The sequence below is a fragment of the Leptonotus elevatus genome, chromosome 18 (genome assembly GCF_054856555.1).
Source record: "Leptonotus elevatus isolate MCC_2025b chromosome 18, RoL_Lele_1.0, whole genome shotgun sequence".
Classification (NCBI taxonomy): Eukaryota; Metazoa; Chordata; class Actinopteri; order Syngnathiformes; family Syngnathidae; genus Leptonotus; species Leptonotus elevatus.
In genome coordinates, this window is record NC_141256.1 from 16325935 (window position 1) to 16347540 (window position 21606).

At 44.0% G+C, this 21606-nt stretch overlaps 1 protein-coding gene across 4 annotated transcripts; it reads right to left on the reverse strand.

Annotated features, from left to right (window-relative positions):
* Nucleotides 1-1722: 1722 nt before the first annotated feature.
* Nucleotides 1723-21122, reverse strand: ylpm1 (YLP motif containing 1). Of its 4 annotated transcripts, none has more exons than XM_086061595.1 (22): nt 20275-21122; nt 18910-19110; nt 18610-18798; nt 17517-18076; nt 14400-17402; nt 14067-14187; nt 13878-13989; nt 13720-13800; nt 13458-13632; nt 13344-13367; nt 13088-13269; nt 12537-12688; nt 12386-12448; nt 12193-12312; nt 11821-11997; nt 11657-11740; nt 11505-11588; nt 11361-11435; nt 5424-5475; nt 3887-4014; nt 3415-3602; nt 1723-2086 (listed from the first exon to the last, which is right to left on the reverse strand). In XM_086061595.1, the coding sequence occupies exons 1-21, from the start codon at nt 20818-20820 to the stop codon at nt 3456-3458; spliced, it is 6276 nt and encodes a 2091-aa protein (XP_085917721.1). In that variant the 5' UTR covers nt 20821-21122; the 3' UTR covers nt 1723-2086; nt 3415-3455. The 4 variants fall into 4 exon arrangements, with proteins under 4 accessions (XP_085917721.1, XP_085917723.1, XP_085917720.1 ...); XM_086061594.1 differs by lacking the exon at nt 1723-2086 and adding an exon at nt 2823-3042; XM_086061596.1 differs by lacking the exons at nt 1723-2086; nt 13344-13367 and adding an exon at nt 2823-3042.
* Nucleotides 21123-21606: the final 484 nt, after the last annotated feature.

The following is a 21606-nucleotide window of genomic DNA, read 5'->3' on the forward strand; positions in this document are numbered from 1 at the left end:
TTTCTAAGCAGGCCCACGAGTCTAAATATGGAATTCTGGTTAGTATTGTGTCAATCCGGCTGGTTTTCTCAATGTCGGAAGGCGGCCATTTTGGTATTTGCTGTCGCGTGAAAATGACATCACAGTTGCTCTCGGGTCTCAGGTAACAACCAATCACAGCTCGACTTCAAAAAAGCAGGTGAGCTGTGATTGGTCGTTGCCTTGAGCAACTGTGATGTCGTCTTCAGTTGAGGATGAGATGGATCGGAGAACGCCACGTTCGGACGAGCGACGTCACATTTAAGATATTGTCATGAAATTAAGGTTGACTTCCCATTTAATAGTGGCTTTTTAAAATGAATAAAGATTGGGAAAAAAAAGATCTACCCACTGCTTTATGTCATTTATTTCTTGGAAAGTAGCGACTTTGGGGATACGACAAATCTGCCCAACAACGACTCGTTCGTTGCTAAACTTAGGAAAGAAAGCCGAATAATAAACCGGAACTGACGAATACACGATACGTTGTCGTGAAGAAAAGACACAAGACAAGACAAAAAAAGGCATTTCTTGGAAGTGGACTTATGAAGGCAGATCCAATGTTTGATTATACAGTGTTCCCTCGCTAGAACGCGGTTCACTTTTCACGGTTTCACAAATTTTTTTCGTGTAATTTTGCATGCTTTTTTTTTTTTTTTACAGTAATGTACCTATTTTATCAAACTGATCAAGGTTTGAACATTGAGAATGTTTAAACGAGAGAAATGGCAGAAAAAGTAAATTCCTCGAGAAAGTGTGTGGCGAGAGGTTTTAGAGCCTTAAAACATTTATAATAAATGTAAAACACAAAGCTAGCTACATCGCGGATTTCATTTATTGCGACTATTTTTTTGGAACCTAACCCCAGCGGAAAACGAGGCAACACTGTATGTATATATATATATATATATACATACACATATAGATTAAATGCTCAATAGATTAAAGTACACAGCAGCTGCAAAAAAAAAAGAAAAAGTGACAAAGTTGGGTTTAAGTTTCCCTTCAAGAGATCGTAGCTAAAACATGACAGCGTCAATCTCCCAAACTTGCAGTAGACTGGTAAGAAAACCGTCGTGTTCATCATAAACATCCCATCAGCAGCGTGTTTTTTGCACTACGCGCTGCAGCAGGAATGCACATTTTGAAAACATGTTGCTGCTGACAGATTGTGGCAAATGTTCGTTATTCAACAATACAGTCTGGAGGAGGTTCGGCGTTGCTAAAGAGAAGCCGTTGTTCTCAATTGCCTTGCCTGGATACATTAAGGATAAAAAAAAAATAAAATAAAATGTTTTTATCTGGAGCAAAGTTTATGAAATAATTTGAGGAAAACAAAACAAAGACATAACTCAGTGCTTGTTGAACATTTAATGACAATTGAACAAGAAATGGCGGCTGTTGCGGTTTCTTGGTTGGTCCACGCTCGCACATCGCTTTGAGAAAATCCAGCATTGTCGACCCCATCGATTGGTCATTACAAATATTCTCTGGGTCGAAGGTCAACGTCGACTTTACCATAATTGTATCGAAGCTGTTCTGGTAGCTGACTGAGGTCCACACGCCTTTCAATGACCGTTGGGTTTCTTTAAAAAAAAAATGTCACCCGTTCTTTTAAAAAAAAAATGTTCATCTTGACAATTACGAGAGAAAAAAACGTTTGCCATTTTAATGTTGCTAGATCAAAAGAGAAGCAGGCTTTCCAACGCTTCGAAATTTTATTGGAAGGGCTCATTGTGACAACAGCAGAATCTAACAAAAACAATCAACAACAGTTACTATGTCATACTCACCCCACCAGGCATCAATTCCACCCGTTTTTCTTCTTCTGCGTTTCGGTCTTAACAGACGATCCTCGGGTTAACTTCAGAACGACATTCCAATATAAAAGGCTGATGCGTATTCAAGACAGAAAATTCCGAGAAGTTCCTCTGGATTTTGGGGGCGGAAATGTTCTCATTCTCATAAAAAGTGAGTCTTGGTGAGGGGGGGGGGGGGGGGGGGAACTTCGGCTTTCCAACTCCCGAGTACAACTTCAATGTTCAAGCGTGAAGACGACGGGCGTGCCCTAGAATAACACGCTATATTAAAGTCACCAGCATCATGACCTCATGTAAGAAAAAAAAAAGAAGAAGAAGACATTTGCAAGAAACGGCTAAAGCACCACAAAAGTCTAAGATTTCAAGAGATTTGAGACCATCAAATCCTTCCATCCATTGAACTCATTCACTGCCAGCCCAGTAAAAAAAGGATCTTTGACGTCTGTTGCCGTGATTGGCAGTGAATGAAGATGATTTTGCAATTTCACCAGTGGTAAATGGAAGGCGTCCATTTGGTTGGGAGTTATTTCTCCATCAGTTAATTCTCTACCGAGGCCTCGAAAAATGACCGGGTCGACTTTTCCCATGATCAGATTTAAAGAGAAGCGGGAAAAATCTTTTGAACAGAAATTAGGACATTTAGGTGGTTACTTTGCTTAAAGTTTGTTGTCGCAGCTCAAAAGCGGACAAACTAATGGTCAGGATTCTTCACATTTCTGTTCAAATAATTCATCCCGAGGCAAACTTGAACAACAGAAAGATTTGTAGCTTGTGGATATCTAATAATACACAGACATCGATGCTCATGGAGTATAAAATCAAGGAAAATACCACAGGAGTTTAAGACCTAAAAGTGAACACAGAGTGAAATCAAGTCATGTTCAAACATGAGCACTTTTGACATTTTCTGGAATCAGTGACGAACCCGCAGCTCAATCCAAAACTTGAAGCAACGCAAGAAAACAACGGATGTGACTCTGCAAATCGGCCTTTTATAAAGTGTGTCAACTTTTATTGTTTTCTTACAGTGGACATGGTTCAGGAAACAAATAGTTACAGATATAAAACATCAAGAACTCGTTTGAATACACAATAACTACTAGAATGTTGACCAAAACTTAAAAAAAAAAAAAAAGCATTGAACTATCCTTTGTCAAGGAAAAACAAACTTATTGAAGAGTCTCGTACTTGCCGGCCCAAACACCTACAAAACAAAATATTGCAGATGTTGTCACAACAGTCCACGTCTTTTGTGATGCTTAAACTCAAATGAAGCGATTCGCTTAATTCATCATTTCAAGTGTTACTTTATCGCCACCTGGTGGAACCTTGCCGTTATGCTTAATTCATGAAGAGTTTTTACAGTAACTAACTGCCCAACATTCACGCTGTGCGTGCGCTGACTGGCATTGCTATCTCGGCAAGCGTGCTAGCTTAATGCTATCAATGTGAAGATGGTTTAGCAGTGCTCGGTTCTCATCCTACGGCAATACTCGCATTTGACTGCACGGCAGCGCCGCAAGTCACAAACGAGCGCACGGCGACACGTTAGAAGAGAGAGAGACGTCATACATACCTTCAAAGTAGAACAAAACAAGGGCGTCACAGATGATCTTTTTAGAAATATTTTGTCCGGTTGAGCGCCTTCTGCGCAAGCCGGCCGCTATCGTCTGTGATTTTCTCCCAATCCGTTTGGCCCACCACAAAGCCGATCGCGCGCTTGCGATCGGCGTCCTTTTGCTCTTCCAGGTCGGCCCAGCGCACCTAAAATAGACAATGAAATTAAAAAAAAAAGAAATAAAGGATAATAAAACATAAAAAAAAAAAAATGTCGGCCAGGGTTTGTGAGCAGGAATTGGATGGATCTTGATTTTTAGCATTACAACACAATGACTAGCACAAAAACATGGACCTTTTTTTTGGGGGGTCTATTTGAGGTGAGGCATTGAATGGCATATTACGATGCAACTATATTGGAGGAAATGTAATGAACCGGAACCAAGTCCAAGGTGAGCGCCAACTAAGCCGCGATGTGGACGCTTATTTACCCTCTTCTTTCCCGGCTGGGACTTGCGGGTGGCGTAGTCGTCCGGCAGCTGAAGGTAGTCCTCCATGCCTGCCATGTGATCGCCGTCACGCTTCCTCTTGCTGCCGCTCCCCAAACCGTCCAGCTTGTCTGGAGAAATGGACCATTTGCTATTTCAGGTTACTACTGACAAAATCGTCTTGGCATTTATTGGTGAAAAGCAGGAGTTGTCTGTGTCTCGCTAAGGTTCATCATCAGGTAATCATAACGTTATATATAATAATAATAATAATAATAAACAACACTAATATCAGCCGCAGTTTATCAATGAAAACGCCGTCAATAATTTCATTGGAAACTCGACCGATCACTCACAGATTCTCAGCAGTTTCCCCCAAAATGATGCTGACAGTAAAAATGCTTTAGTCATGTAAGCTAAGGCCAAAGGTCATGTACAAATCAAAATGTTGACATCAAAGGTAGAGAAATAAGAAAGTAAAAAAAAGTCTCAGTTCAACATTGGTGCCTCTGCTATGCAGATTTTTTTTTTTTTTACAGTAGGTGCTTAATGTAATGCCCTGTCATGTGGGAAAGGGGAGCAACAGTCGCTGTTGCACCCTCCCCATAAATTTATTGAAGGCCAGGAGAACAGTCAAGCACATACTCGGACCCGGGAGCTGCTAACTGCCACAGCTCACGCTGAGACGCGCCGCTTCGCCATCGTGCCCCGCCTCTTAAAGGCACATGCATGCATCGAACGCTGACGCTACAGCATGTACAGTATTTCCCACAAATGATATGCTTGTAATGTTATGTAGGTTGTCAAATACATTTACAGTGTGCGTCAATAAGTTGAAATGTGTTTAACATTTGTGGGAAGCTAGAAATAAATAAATAAATAAATAATAATAATAATGTGTTCCAAAAGTCACTATGCACTTGTGCTTTTCTATTATTTTTCAGGTAACATTATAGACAGTTGTGAGGCCATCAATATATGACAGCAGTTTTTTATAAGCGTATCATTTCCTTGGCCGCGTCGCAAAATTTTCGAACTCCTAAAGCAGGCATTCGCGCAAAGCCAGGGAGCATCCGAACCCGAAGTCGCTCGTTTTATCATTCTACAAAGCATCCACCCACAATTAAGCTTTTGTTGATGCCGAGTTCAAGTCAAGGATTTTCCGTCTTTGCGCAAACGCCTGTTCTAGGAGTTCATCAAGGGTAGGAAAAGTGGCCGGCCTCCCAGCTGCGGGGTCTGCCCGGAGCGGATCCTGTTTTGAAGAAACTTGCCATGGATAACGTAAACGACACTATGACGGCCGTAAAGCTTCTCAAAATGCCAGGCGAGCCATCGGCAAGGGCAAGCTTACAAAAAAGTGGCAAAAAAAGTGTATCATGACTTGCTACACTCTATATACACACATTTAAATGTTTTGGGGTGGTTGGGTATGGAGCACATGCCCTGCTACAAATGGTGGTTGGTTTCACTGTACTACAACATCACATATCAAAGGTGAATGCAACTCATGTAACGTGTGAGGTCATGCGGGTCAACCTACCGAGTTTTGCTTCCGATGTGTCCATCTCCCATTTGCTTTTCGGAATGTAGCCCTAGATTATGTAAAGAGACACTGCAGAAGTTAAACATCTTGGCAATACGAGGCACACAGTAGAGAGAAAGAAAAGGATTAGATGAGGAAAAAAAAAAAAAAAAAAAGATAAACTGGTTGATGGGGTCAAGTCAAATGGAAGGACTCAAAAGTAGAAATGAGCTAACAAAGCAAATTGAAGACTGGCATGCAAACAATGTAAACTCAGGGAAACGTCTACAAAAATGATTTGGTGCATTTTGACACTAGCGCAGACAAATCCATGCTAATGTCAAATACCAAATGAACAGTCTTATTTGTACATTCATATTTTTTTTTTCTACTGGTTTGATGTCATTCATTCCTGAGTATTACAAGTAAAGCTGATTTCAGCAACATACAAAAAAAAAAAAAAAAAAACATACAAATCACTCGCTAGTTATTATTTACGTTTGTAAAACAAGTACAAGTAAATTTGAATGCCAAGTGATTTGGTTACTTTCCACCAAATTTGAACTGTTGTGGTGCAAGCAAGGAACAGCGGTGACTAAAAGCCCATCGAGGGCCACGCAAAGCACGTTGGGCAACTGTGGACAAAAAGAGTGCGTCAAACACCGACGATGTTTCTGAGTTGCCCAAAAGAGTGCGTCAAACACCGACGATGTTTCTGAGGAGGATTAGGCGGATGTTCAACGCAAAAAAAGCGTGTGACTCAATCTGTGCAAGAGTGCCGTTGCGAAATAACAACGGTCAAAATACAATAAAAATGCTCTTTACAACTGCCACAGAAAATGGACATTTCTTATTGGTGGAAGATCCTGCGAGAGCCAATAAGATGCTCTCTTATCAATATTTTGCTTTTTCAACAAAGTTATACAATAGATTAGAGAATTTGTTGCTAAATTAAATGACATGTATTATTGCCAGAAAATATTTAGACATGATTTTAATGCAGAGATGATCAGAGTATGTTTTTTTTTGTTTTTTTTTTTGCTGGGTGTTGTACAAAGCAATATGATAATTATTTGACTGAAGTAAAGCATTTGATCACTCATCACTTCCGCGGAAATGGGAACAATATGGCGTGTCAGCTGTTGCATTTAAACGGTTGAATAGTTATTTAAATAATAGGTTTCAAGATGCAAAAACAAATGACACCCGAGAAGAGCAACCTGTGGTATTCCACAGGGTTCTGTATTGGGGCCTAATATATTTATATATATTTTTTTAATAATATTTTGCACTGTTTCAAAACAAGTTTGACTTCTTTCTGTCCCCTTTCATTTCTTTTACTTTATAGAATGAAATTTAATTTTTTTTGGTAATATTGGCTGGTGATACAAATTTATGTTGCTCAGAGAATAACACGAAACAACAAATAAAAAGTGTAGCAAGGGAATTGATCATATTAAAAAAATTGTTTGATTGCAATAAGTTATCATTTAATGTGAAAACAATAAATTTATGGTGTTTGTTGGTATGCATCTAAACTGTGATGTCAAAGTTAATTTAAATGGTATTGAAATTGAATGAGTTACTGGAACAAAATGTTTGGGGGTGATTACTGATCATAAAGTGAGTTGAAAGCCACATGTAGAATACGCTAAACGTAAATGAGCTAAATCAGTGGCTGCTCTTTATGAAATAAAGAATTCATAAACAAGAAAGGTATTCATATTATTGTACTCGTCTCTTGTGTTACCTCACATGTCATTATAATGCTCAGGTTTATGGAAATGATTAAATTGCAGAAAAAAATGCAATAAACAATTGCCTACCTGTTGATATACAGAATTTCTTTAAATTAAGAGAAGGAAACTATAATATAAGGAGTTTAATTTATGTATGAAACAAAGTGAGGTCCAAATTCAGATTTGTTTCAGTTTTGAGTGTCAAATAGTGGAATGGAATTGATGATGCTGTGTGTGTGTGTGTGTGTGTGTGTGTGTGTGTGTGTGTGTGTTGTGTCTCTGTTGGGGCTTAAGAAAAAAAATTAAAAGTAAAATAATTCATGCTTTTAGTGCCGTTCAACTTGATAAAATGTAAAACATTTAGGAATTATCATGTGAATGTAGTATTTATTTATTTTGTTTTGTTGTAATTCAGTGTGATTGATGGGACTGTAAAGGATATGCAAAAACAAGCCTGGTGCGTCGGCCTATTCGTTTTTCCGTTAAGTGATTTTTTTGTTTGTGTTGTCTTTCTGTGTCACATATGGAGCCTAAATAAACTATTCATTCATTCATTCATAACTACAAATGAAGCTTTTGAGATACATGACATGGAATGCAAAGAATGAAAAAGATCCCTTCAGTTTCCCACATGGGAAATTTTGGTGAAAGAAAATAAAACAAGGAAACATTGTCTTCATCTATCTAGAGACAAGATATACATGCAAATACATTTGAGTACTTTGCTTCTTTTTCTTCTTCTTTTTTTTTTTTTACAGAATAGAGCTGTTATTATACTGATGCTTAAAAGCTTGGTGCCTGTATTTGTCATTGATACAAATAGCCTTATTACTGCAAACAATTGCAATGATATAGAAGACAGACATCAACACAGCAGTCCAGTTTTTTTTTGTAAGGCTGAGCGATAAAAGCCTTAAAAAGAAATGGATTTTAAAAGTAGAGTTTCAAATCTTATCAAAACAACACTTTTTAATAATCTATGTTCAAAACTGTCTGCATGCCCTGACAGTATTAGTAAAATCAACTATTGAAAAAAAATTACAAAAAATAAAATCAACTTTCTTCGGCTAATTTTATTTATCAATTCTAAACTAAAACTGTCCAACCAAAAACTGTAGACAGAAGGCGTGACCAAATAATGTGCACAAGTCCGTTGCACTGATTGTTTTCTTGGGCGGATTATTGAATGCCGGTAAGCAACAAAAAGTAAACGGAAGGAATTGGGCAGCCCTCAGGACAAATGAAGGGTTAATAAAACATAATGCACCATTAAAGTCATTGTTCCCAATGGATCATCAGATAAGGTCATCACGTCTCTATTTTCCATTGATTATACATTAGGTAAAAACGAACAACAATCAAAGCGGTAACATTTCATGTATGGCAAGTTTCCAACAGAAATAAGCCATGCTAACAACATAGCAGCCTTGGCTAACGTCTGCTTGTACACACTGCGTTAGACATACTGTGCTGTTGCACATTGTCTAATGCTACAAACCAGACACAGTTCCAAATGACTGACAAAACCATAAACTAGCTGCATTCGCCAGCGTATCATAAATGTAAACAGTGCTTGTCAGGCTGCGGAAGCCGCTACGGGGTAAATACATTTTTTGGAGAAAATAATAAAATATGACCTTGTATATTTATGGCTTAACTCATTCCCATTTTCACTGAAGCAACCCCCTTTGCTCCCGGCTGTTTTACTGGATTTTGACAGATTTTGCAAGGCGGACAGAATATTGTGCTCTATTGCTATAAAAACATGGAACCTACCAAAAGAATGATTAGAGTCTCTTCTTTCATCAGGAAAAAAGTATATTTCTATCCGTTTTCAATTTGCAGCAATTAGCATTAGAATATAGCTAGGTTTCATTATTATTCACAAATCTGTATAGAACTGTGGGGAAAACAGTTTGTTTGCAACATGGCCCTGATTAATCACTTATACTCTGCTGCCACCTGCTGGCAGTTTTTGTAATAACTACCATTGCTTCGACTGTTCTAAGCAGTTCTGAGGCTGCATCAAGGCCTTCTGTATGCTCTAGCATAAAAAAACAACAACAACATAAAAACATAATTATGTCTTTGGGACACTTGTAATATTTAAAATAGAACATATTTATACGTTTTTGGGAGCAAATGAGTTAATTTGCACAGCATTATATTGAACCTATCACTAGCGGACTGTAGCACCACCAACACTATGAAAACATAAGTGGAGACTATTAATATTTAATGGTCGTTGCTCATTACGTTCATTTTCAATTTTTTTACATTTCAGTTAATGTCTCTCTGTTGTTAAGAAAACTATGTAAACAGTAAATTACTGATTTCATAAGAAGGAAGGTCCAAGGAAGACGTTTTAAAATGGATGGCATATTTTGAAGCCTTTTCATCTCTCTGGGCAATATGCAATGTATGAAATGGTACAATCTGGTCCAGACTACACGTAAAATAGTTCCGCCTCAACAGAGGTCTTCACTCATCATTTGCTGTGTGTGCGTATGCGCGTTCAACACACTGCTTGGCTCAAAAGCGCACATGCAGAAGAAAGTATGTGAAAGGCTTACAAAAAGTTGTACAACAGTTTTACAGGTGCGAGGCTACACAAATGTTCTGCCTAAATGACTAAAAACGTAAAATACTTTGGTCCAGCAGGACTTTACGACAGAGTGAGAAGTAGGGCTGGGTATTGATTCTAATTTCCTCAATCGATTCAATTTCGATTCACAAGAGTTCAGTTTGATTAGATTTTTCCCTGATTCGATTCACTTTGATTCAATCAATACTGATTAATTATGGAACATAAATTCTTCTTAAATATCAAGGACATGATAAAAACTCCACAAACATTAAATTCCAAATTAAATTTTGCGGGTTTAAATGTTAAATTATTTGGTTTATTAAAAGGTTACCAATGTTATAATCACTTAAGCTTAAGGATAAAATGAAAATATTTTCAGAATTTCTAATTCAATAATTGTAAATATGAATTAAAGAGGTTTTGAATTGTCTTAAAGTGCAGCAAGTCAGATCATTCATAAATTTAAGAAAATACTTTTAAATTGATGTGAAGTTAAATTTCAAGAAAACAAAAGAAATTCAGCCTTTAAAATCTATTTTACTTATGAATTTATGGGAAAAAGAGATATTAAAATGATCGATTCATGGTTTTATAATCGATTCGATAGATGATTCGATTTTTTAAAACCCAGCCCTAGTGACGAGCAAATTAATAGATTACATAATAACAAAAATGGTTTCAATTTAAATGGTTGGCATCAAGTGTTTGGTTCTGATAAAAAAGTTAATTTCATCCATTTGCTTTTATAGCTCTAAGTCCTGGATGGCTTGGATAAAAAAAACATTTCCACCTGAAATGAATAGAAAAACTAAACAGGCCACTACAAGAAGAACAACAGCAAACAAATATCAAAATGACAAACGTGGACACAATTGTTGGTATCCTTCTCCCAAAGAAAGAAAAGCCAAACAATGGTCACCGAAATAACTTGAAACTGACCTAAATAATAAACACAGAAAATTCCTAAAGGAACGATCAAAACTCTCGAATGACGAGAGCGCGGCGCGGAGGAGGGTGACCGTCCCGATTGCATGTTGCTTCTTTAGGAACGCCAACGAGGCTTTACCTTGCTTCCATGACAAGCGTTTCACATCGCTCGGCAGAGCGCCAGCCGCCATCCGACGTTACCACGCACGGAATGCGTCGCCACGTAAATTACAATGGCGGCGGCGTACGTCCAAATAAAGTTTCTACAAAATGTATTCAACTGGAAATTATTTTTGAAAAATGAATCTCATAAGTTATGTTAGTCACAACCAAATCAATAATATGGAGCAAACTTGTCATGACAGTCGGGATTCCTTTTAAGTTATTTCAGTGACCATTGTGGGGTTTTCTTTCCTTCACGGACGAGTGCCAGCAATTTTGTCCGAGTGCGCATCATCTATGACAGATGTGGGCAATCTCGGTCCTCGAGGGCCGGAGTCCTGCAGGTTTTGGAGGTTTCTCACTTCCAGCACAAGCTGATTCCAATCAACAGGATCCTTATCGGGCTTATGCAGAGCTTGCTGATGAGCTAATTATATATCAGCTGTGTTGGAGAAGGGCAACATGCAAAACCTGCAGGACTCCGGCCCTCGATTCCCACCTCTGATCTATTGACAATGCAACAGTGTTTTCATGTCCTACCAGATCACCCTCTTCTTCTTCTTCTCTCTTGGCTTCCTTGGGCACCTCTTCAGGGTTGAAGTCTTCCATTTCCACCTAGTGACGGAGCCATTTTAGTTGAGGGTCCAATAATGACGCAAAGGCAGTCTCTCTTGAAGAACTCACCTCCTCTATGGCGGCGTCCTGCAGCAGGGCTCGCACATCCAAGCGGACCATGTGACGGGGCGTGGCCTCCCAGTTGTTGGACATCTGCATTTGGGACAAGCCCGTCAGCAACAGTCCTCCAAAACGGCACTTGAATATGTTCTCATTCTGACCTTCATTATGTCCTTAAGCGTGCGCGCGTGGGCGTTTCTCTTTGCGCAAGTGTGAGTGTCAGCGGTGATTTCGGCGATGTAGACCTTGACGCAACAGAAGCAATATCAAAACAGTGAGATTCGGAAGCCGACTTATTTTTCTCCTTTTCCGTAAATAAACCTACCTCAAAACCTTTGGTTTTGGCAGCGCTCCAGAACTGATCAAAATGGTTGACCCGGTCATTGATGGTGTCCAAAATGATGAAAGGGAAAAAGCCGTCGTCCAGCGTCTTCTTGAACGTCTTCAGCATGCTGGTGCGGTACGTGTCCTCCAAGTGCGGCTCGTACTCGTACTCCAGAATCTGGAGGACACCGTGTTATTGTTTGAGTCTTTCCAATTTTCAATATTGTGCATTTTGATCAATTTGAATATTGCGTAAAACTTTCACTTTATTTCAGTAGTAATATATTTTTGCTTTTCGCAGTAGGAATTGGTTCTTATCCTGGACTGAAATAAAAATGCATATGCAACCTTTATTTTTTTAAGTGATCCTCACCTTTCGTTTGACCCTTTTGCCCGTGTCAGGGTCTTTCTCGATCTTCTCGACCTCTGTCATGAAATAGTCATCTAAAACCAGAACTCTTGGTGGGGCGCCGCCACAGTCCACCTCTTTATCCTGAAGGTTGACATACAATCAAGAGTGTTTACGTGCCGTTATAAAAACAAAAAACAAATGTGATGCTACTCACCCGTATGAGTTTTGCAACGTGGCTCTTTCCGCTCCCCGGTAGTCCTCTCATGATGATAACAATCTGTCATGAAAACGGCTTCAAAATGAGCACACACAAAAAAAAAAAGCGATTTAGCCCGAGACGCAGCAGCAATTAAAAAAAAAAATACCCTCTCGGGCCGCGACAGCCTTCCGGGTGGTTTGAGAATATCGTCCACGTTCTTGATCTCGGGCTTCTTCTCCACAGGCAGCACTGGCTGTGGCGGGGGCGCCAGCGGCGGTGCCGAGGGGGGCCCTCGCTCCTCTGGGTAATTTCTTCTGTCTGCAGGACAGCATTTTGAGGGAAATGACAACTTTTTAAATCGGATTCATTGACAAAGTAATCAATAATAAAATCGCTTAATCGATTGTTAAAATAACTGATACAGGTCGTGCAAGCTTCCCCATATTTGGAAGTGCTTGTGTCGCAGCCAACCGCAAAGTAAGAGGGAGGGTTTTCATGCTGGCTGGTCTGGTCTATTGCCGTTAGCATTCTGAAATCACTCGACCAGCCTCTCACCTACTGGCTCCACCCACCTTATGCCATTGCCATGACGTTGCTCTCTAATTGAATATTTATCAATTTGCTTCCGTCCTCGCGGCACGTACGTGACGAACACCTTCGTCGACAAAGCGCTGCGACCGTGCTAAGAGCAGTGTGAAAAGGCCTTTAGAAACTTACCAAAAGGCGAAGCAGTATGGCCGTAGCGCTCGGGCCCGCCGCGATCAAGTCCAGCGCGCTCATAGGGAGGCCTGTCATAGCCGCCGGGCCTTCCGAAAGGATCATCGCGATCGCGGCTGCCGCTTCGATCCCTCTCTCGGAGGTCGCGCTCTCTTTCCCGGTAGCCTGGACGATGAGGGGGCCTAAGTCGACGGAAGAGGCAAACGTTTCATCCGATCATTTTTAATCAAACCCATACACATCTGTGATGTAGTACCTTTCTTCAATCATCAACAGTGAGCTTGGATTTAAAAGAAAAAAATATATATTACGTGGATGCAGATGTTGAAAACTGAAACAGCTTGGATTACAGGAGCTGAGTCGGCAATACCTATCGTCTCGCTCTCTTGGAGGATATCGTTCCCTTCCGAAACGCTCTCTTTCATATTCCGGTGGAGGTTTTTCTCTGTAGAATTCTCTCTCTCTACTGTACTCCCGGCGGTCCAGGTAAGGGTCTGGTCGTCTGTCATAATAGGGATCCCTGCTGTAAGGATCCCGAAGAGGTTCTGGGACCACAGCACACAAATAATCAATGCAAAAAATACATAAAAAAAAATCCTGCCTTACTTACAGTATTCAAAGGTTAAACCTACCTTTTTCATAGCCCCTGTCTGGGTCAGGCCTCAACACAATCCTCTCACCATAAGCAATCCTCTCCACAGTAGTACCGGGTTCTAAAAAGTTCAACGATTCAATCACAAACCACAAAACCCTTAAAAGGTGAAATGAGCTCCGGTTTGCCGCCGCATACCGTGTCCGTGTCCATATTCCACAGTCTTTGGAGCAACTGCAGGCACGGACGCGGTGGGATTTGTCTCCCAAGACTGCGTTTTAGCCATCTGGGCAGATGCGGTGGTCATGCCCTGCGACACGCAATTTTGAGTGTTACCGGGAGCAGTCATGACATGACAGGTACATTAGATATGAATTCAATGGTTACCTTTAGTGCATTTCTAACTTCCGGTGGGATCTCCAAACCCAGGAGCCCAGCGGGGAGGTCAGATAAAGTGTTAGCCAGCGTATTCTGAGATACAATATCAGTCTTCACCTCCTGCAATTCCCTATTAAACAAAGTGAACAAAGGTTAAGAAACAATATAGCTATGTGGCACTAGAGCTATGTCAGATGGAACTAGTGCTGTCACTATTGAATCTTTTAAAAAAACGATTATCCTATCAATTATTCCATCGAATAATCGAAGCAGAAAATTTAAGCCGGCCTATTTTTAAAGTCTACTTATCCCACATTTTTCCCATCCCTTGATGGAACCTACCTCATCCGTTTTAACTCCTGGGCAGCCTTCAAGATTATTTCATGTTGCTGCTGGGAAAGTGCGAGCAAATTCCCTCCCTGCTGGTCGGCGGAACTCTCTGGCAGGTTTTTGCCAGGCTCATCTTGGAGTGGAGGTCTATCCAAAGTAGGTTGGTCTCGATAGGGGGGGAAACCTCTCTCTGTTGGTGGGTCAAATCTTGAAGGCCGATCCCATTCTGATGGACCTGACCCATCTTCCCGCCGGGGTGGTGGCTCGTCCATGTAATCGCGTTCTCGGATCTCGCCTCTTCTATGGTCATACTCATTGAATGGACGCGGGGGACCTCGCTCCCTTTCTTCAAGCCACCGATCATCCCGGTAGTGCTCTGGGGGTGGTGGTTGATATTCCCTGTCGGGTGGAGAACGCTCCCTGTCCCATTCAGGGTCAAAGAACCTGCCCTCATGTGAAGGGTCGTCAAAAGGAGGCGGCCTCCGGGGATAGTCATCTACTCCGTGGCCGTATTCCTCAACAAAACCAAACCCGTATTCTTCTTCCTGTTCGTGTGGTACGCCTGGCCGCATCGCGCCTCGTGCCATTCCTCGACCCATAGGTCGTCTTCTCATTTCGCCGTCTCTTTCGATGATCTCGTGCGGCATTGGAGGACATCGGCCATAGGGTGGATGCCAATCGTGTTCGCGCTCCATCTCTTTGTGATAAAATGGTTCCTCTTCAGAACCCCTTACTTCGTGAGGTGGTGGCCACCTGCCTCTTCCTGCTCCGGGGTGCATCATGTTATGTGGATCATCACCTTGGTACATGTAATGTTCTGGCTCGTTCATGCCCATATCACCAGACTCCATACCATAACCAAATGACTCTCCATCAACTGGCCCATGCGCTAGGTGTGGCGGGGGTCCTCGCCCCCGCATGAAACCAGGATGGCCGCGTGGCGGACGACCTCGGTCAGGCGGAAATGGAGGTCTCATCCCTCTCATTGGAGGCCGTCCATCTCCCCAACAAAGTTCCTCTTCCTCATAGTACTCAGCTGGTTTAGCTTCTGCCCATTCACTATCCATAGGTTCCCCTCCTTCCACGGGCGGACCGCCTCTACCCATGGGCGGACCGCCTCTGCCCATGGGCGGTCCTCCTCTGCCCATGGGCGGTCCTCCTCTGCCCATGGGCGGTCCTCCTCTGCCCATGGGCGGTCCTCCTCTGCCCATGGGCGGTCCACCTCTACCCATGGGCGGTCCACCTCTGCCCCTAGGTGGACCTCCTGTATCAATATCCGGTCCTTCACTACCCATTGGCGGCCCTCCTCGACCCATTGGCGGTCCCCCTCGGCCCATTGACGGCCCCCCTCGGCCCATTGGCGGTCCCCCTCGGCCCATTGACGGCCCCCCTCGGCCCATTGGCGGTCCCCCTCGGCCCATTGGCGGTCCCCCACGGCCCATTGGCGGTCCCCCGGGCCCCATTGGCGGTGCCCCGGGCCCCATTGGCGGTCCTCCGGGCCCCATTGGCGGTCCTCCGGGCCCCATTGGCGGTCCCCCGCGCCCCATTGGCGGTCCCCCGCGCCCCATTGGCGGTCCCCCGCACCCCATTGGCGGTCCCCCGCGTCCCATTGGAGGCCCCCCTCGGTCCATCGGCGGTCCCCCGCGCCCCATCGGCGGCCCCCCGCGCCCCATCGGCGGCCCCCCTCGGCCAATTGGTGGCCCCCCTTGGCCCAATGGCGGGCCTCCTCTCCCCATGTGTGGTCCTCCTCTTCCCATGTGTGGTCCTCCTAAACCTGGTGGGACACCTCCCCGGGCCATAGGAGGATGTCCTCTCATCATTGGCCCACCTCTACCCATAGAAGGTCCATGCATTGGTTCTTCGTAATACTCTTCTTCTGACTCGAAGTGATGGTCCTCTGGCATCCAAATTTCTTCACCTTGTTCCTCAGACGCCTCGCCACCAAACTCCTCATATGGAGGCTCCTGCCACTCACCCTGCCAGCCCTCCTGCTCTTGTTCCTCATAAGTTTCTTCCTGGGGAGACGTAAATTCATGAGGCATTTCGTCCGATTCCCCCAATGGTGGTCCTGTGTTTTGTCCCCTAAAGTCACCACGTCCCCTCTGCCCTAGTCCTCGTCCTCTTCCTTGCACAGGCCCAAGGGGCTGACCTCGTCCTCCACCCAGGGGAGGACCTACAGGTTCCGGTCTTGGCTGGAGCTGTGCAGGTGGTTGCTTCTCCTGTTGTTCTTGGGAAGCTTCTGAAAAAACAGAGGGAGGGGTGCTGGTTTTCGATGGACCATTTGGTTTAGGGTAATTCTGTAAATGGGCTTGTTGTGGTTCCTTGGGAGTAGCAGCAGGCTGGGCTGGATCACTGTCAACTTGTTTGGGTGAGTTGCAAATGTCCATAGAATCATCTTCCCCTATGCTTGGAATTTTGGTTTGGGGTATTGGTTCACTGGGAATAAAAAATCCAACACTTTCAATCGAGTCGTCAGTCATGTCTTTGTCAGCAGTCGAATTACTAGATTTAGTTTGACACTTGTGTTCATCAGCTGGAGGCACTTCAACTGATTTTATTGACGAATCCACACTGGAAGGTTTTTTGGAGTCTTGTGTGGGTTGAGGTGGGGGTCCTTCCTGTTTTTGTGGAGGCAATGGCTGGGCTTCGCTGGGAGGCGGTGGATCAGTGTGTCTTGGGGGCTGGTCAAATCTAGACTGCTTGCCGAATGGAGGCGGTGGCGGATGCTCAAATCTGGGGGGACCGTCAAAGCGTTGGGGGGGCTGGTCAAATCTGGGAGGAGGCACATCAAAACGTGACCCAGGTTGGTTAAAACGAGGCGGACCGTCAAAGTGCTGGTGGGGTTGACCAAACCGAGCCGGCCCGTCAAACCGCGTCCCTGGTTGGTTAAACCTAGGCGGTGGACCGTCAAAGCACTGCTGAGGTGGCTGAAATGGAGGGGGATGCTCAAAACGCTGATCAAATCTTGGGGGTCCGTCAAACTGCATTGGCTGGTTGAATCTGGGGTTGTTTGCTCTAAGAAGAGTAAGAAAATAAATATTTCAATGATAATAAGAATTTAGTTATAAACATTGAAATGAATGTTGGAATTCTGTTTGTCCCTGATCACAAACAGATATGGGTACTGACCTTGGACCCCCAATGTTGAAATTTGGTGGCGGAACATTGACAGGGCATGTGGGTCTAACTCCAGCGGGGGCACCTCCGCAGGGTGGGGGCCCAGAAGTTGGAGTGTGCGGAGGAATTGGCGGAGGACCGGGCAGTGGACCGGGTGGCGGACATTGGGATGCGGGAGCGGCAGCAACCGCTGGAGGTGGAGGTGGCGGCTGATTCAGTGGCGGCTGAGTCACTGGCGGATGAGTCATCGGCGGCGGCGGCGGCGGCATTTGCATGTCTTGGCCGGGGTAAGCGCCATACTGCCCCATAGCTACATTGTTATATTGCATTGCAGCATACGGCACCATCGCCGAGAGGGTGGCGATGGTCTCCTGAAGGTGGGTGTTGGTGGCGTTCATCTGATCCTGCCACTGCTTCCACTGGTTCTCGTAGTCGAGCAGCTGGTCCTTGTGCGGGTACGTTTGGAACTGCTCGAACCACAGCCGAAAGGTCAGCTCCCACTCTTGGAAAAGCGGGGTGAACTGCTGCTTTTGCATTTGGTAATGCCTCAGCTGCATCTCGGCTGACATCGACTGCAAAGAAAGCATTACGGGCCTGATTGGCAACGATCCCAAATAGTGGCGATTACATTGCGTGTCTTCTTATACTAAGGTCCGAATGTAGTGTGTTCACCCAACAGATTGCACCAACGTTGCCAACAGGCCCTAACCAGTGCTGTAAATTAAACAGTGGATTTGAGAAAACTGCAACAGCACAACATTGTCAGTTTCGGGTTAAAGTACATAAAATGCTTCAGAAATTGAGCCAATTCTCCTGAGATGGCCGAGCCGTTCTACATCTGTAAGGATTTCCACATGGGAATTGTCGGCGAGGAGCACCACAGCCCGGCGAGTCGTCTCCTTAATGGCTTTACATATCAAACGTGCTGACTTGCTTAAGTGTCAGATTTAAACAAGGATTAATCGCTACGTTGTCATTGTCTACCGTAGGTGATGTGGCGCGACTTTGTGACTGGCTGCAAGTCCCTTATAGTTTAAAGACATATTCCCTAACCAAATGCAACGGTGAAACACAGTAAGGTCGGCGTTAGGCTTTTCCCGCCTACCTGTAGGTTAGCAGGTTGCTGAATGAGCGGCTGATACTTTTCGAGTATCTGCTGAAGCTTCTCGTGCTGCTGCATTAGAGCCTGGTAATGTAAGCTGACCCTCTGCTGCTGAACCTGCTGCCACTGAGCCGCCGCGGCCTGCAGTTGTTTGAGTCGGGCCGTCTCCTCCGGGTCTTGCTTGTTGTCAGGCTGAAAACAGGAACACAGCGAGATTGGAGCTCGGCACCGCTATTAGGACACGTGTTGCCCGTCAAGCAGAACTAGAAAATGTGCCACAAAAGCATCGTAAAAGAAGCTCACCTCAGGAGGCGGAGGCGGCGCGGGCTGTTCCTCCTTCGGTGGGGGCGGAGGCGGCGCACCTTTGAGAGGCTCGGATGGAGGCGGAGGCTGCGTCGCGTGGCTGTTGGGGGGCTCGGCATTGTTTTGATTCTGCTTGGCTTTCTCTTGCCTCAGCTTCTGCAGATTCTCGAGATGCTGCTTGTACCAAAGTTGCTGCTGATCCTGTGAGAACATTTTTAGGAGATTAAGTCAGCCTTGGGAGGGGGGGGGGGGGGGGGCAAGGAAAGCCTGGTGGGCCGACGGGTTAATAAAACTCTGGGGAAAGCCTGCACTCCTAAAAAAATAAAAGAATCTGTAGAAAATACCTGAAACTATTACTTGAAAAACACACCTCGTGCCTATTTTTGTACTCTTCTGTAACATCCCAAGATGGCGCCCAAAGGCCTTGCTTTAATCTAAGGCGAGCCGAGAAGTCGCTCGCATTGACCACCGGCTGATAGCTGGCCTGCTTGACAACGAACAGCAACGCAACGGAAGATTCCTGTAAAGGTCTGATGGGCAGGTGTGGCTCCTCGTGGGGTCGATGTAGGACAAAGGAGGGTGATAAACTTCTCAAGATGATGCAGCGAAAGGTCTGACAGTGGTGGATGCTGACAGCTGGTAACGGCTTGCTGCTCAACGTAAGGCACATTTAAGCGGCCAACTAAATATAGTCCTTTGTCAGTTTCATTACCTTTTTGCATCGACGCTTCACAGGAACAAAAACGGAATCAAACACCCCATATAAAAGTGATCTTTTTTTCAAAATGAAATCATGTAGAAGTCGTTTCATTTTTATGGGTAATGTTGTAAAATTAGGTTAATATTATTCTAAACGTTTTGGGGAACATAATTATGAGCATATTTATTATTATAGGCAATTAAAAACAATTATTTTGGTGGTTTCCATTAAGGCTGCACGATATTGGAAAAACGTGATATACGATATATTGTTGAATATTGCAATAGATATTATTGTGATATTTAACATATACCGAAATAATTTTTGGGTTATTATCTAATGAAATATTTTTTTCGTGTGGCAAAATAAGCAAGCTAAATGTATTCTTAGTTAATTAACTGTAATTAATTACCCTAGATAAAAGTTCAACTGTTTACATTTAAGGTTGCGTCTGACTTGTCAAATTCAGATCAACGCATACAATTCCATGCAAATTTCACTGGCATGGAATTTGTATGATTCATATATAATTCATGATTCATTCTTATATAATAATAATAATCAAATAGCGCTAGGTGACAGGTCCGTTTGATTCTGTGCAATATTATTGTACAAATAATGCGCATTTGTTTGATTAAGAATGGGAACGGATAGAGATTCGCTACCTGCAAATTGGAGCCGTCGTTTTCTTTACCGACCGCGTCCTTTGCTTTCGCATCGTTCGCTTTGGGAGCAACGCTTGCGTCCTGGGGTTTCGCTGTTTGGGTCTCAGGCGGAGGAGGAGCCGGCTTGGCTTCAATCTTGTGCGGCTGCACGGCGGGAAGCGGAGGCGGCGGAGGCTGCGAGTGGTCCGGTTGATTCGCCACCGAGTCGCCTTTAATGTGAGACTGCATCCCTGCGCTGCGATCCAAATGGGCCGCTTCCGTCGACTGCCACGCCGGCGCAGAGTAGCCACCCGGTGGTCCGCTGCCGTGGTGGAGCACGTTCTGAAGCTGCTTCTGGTGCAACATCTGGAGCTGCTGCATCTGCTGGCGGTGCTGCTCCTGCAAGCTCGAGAACATGGAGCCGCTCGACGAGGCCTGTAAGCCGCCGAAAGTCGTCGTCGGCGGCGGCGGCGGCCCCGTGTGGCCTCCGACCGGCAGCTTTCGCGGGCCGGGCCCCCCGTAGTTTTGCGGCGGGGGCGCACCGAAGTTCCCCCAGGACGGGTACATTGTTCCGAAAAAGAGGCGTGCGGGCTGCTGCCTTTGTGCTCACATTCAGCCGTGGCCTCGATGCGCACGAAGCTAACGCTCGCTAGCTAACTCTCGCCCAAAACATGAGCTGCTACATCTTATTACACAAACGAAAAACGTCCCGTCCAAAACGGGTTCCTCGCGCCAGCATCGCGTTGAATTATCACTTGGAATAAGAAAGGTGTACTTTTATCTTTAGAATTGTTTTACGTCCGTCGGTTGGAGTGGCTGTGAATGTGGAGGCGGCCAGTTCGACCGGATGTGAGGTCACGGTTATGATGGGACGACTTCCGATAATCGATAACATTCACGGATGCACAAGCGATTACAAGAGGCAATTTTACTTTTATTTTTATTTATCCACTTTTAAATGTGAAGGTATGAGATTAGTGGTGAGAGTATGTTCTATTAATTTCTTGGTCAATGATAATCAATGGCAGACAACATACGAGTACGGAGCTCCAAATGGGACAAAAATAATACAGAAAAACGTGAAATACAACAAATGTAATGTTATATCAGGTCGAAAGACACTAACTTGCTTTTAGGTTAAATTTCCTTTTTGTTATTGCCAACCTAAAGAAACAAAGCAGGCGTTAGATGATTTTGACCACTTGAGGGCGTCATTTACAAGAACATTTCAACTCAAGGAGCAGTCATGGCTTGTCTATTTTTTTTTTTTAATATGGACTGAGTACAACATAAATAGTAATAGCAATATTTATGATAATAATATGATAGTAATTGTCTTCATCATTACAACCA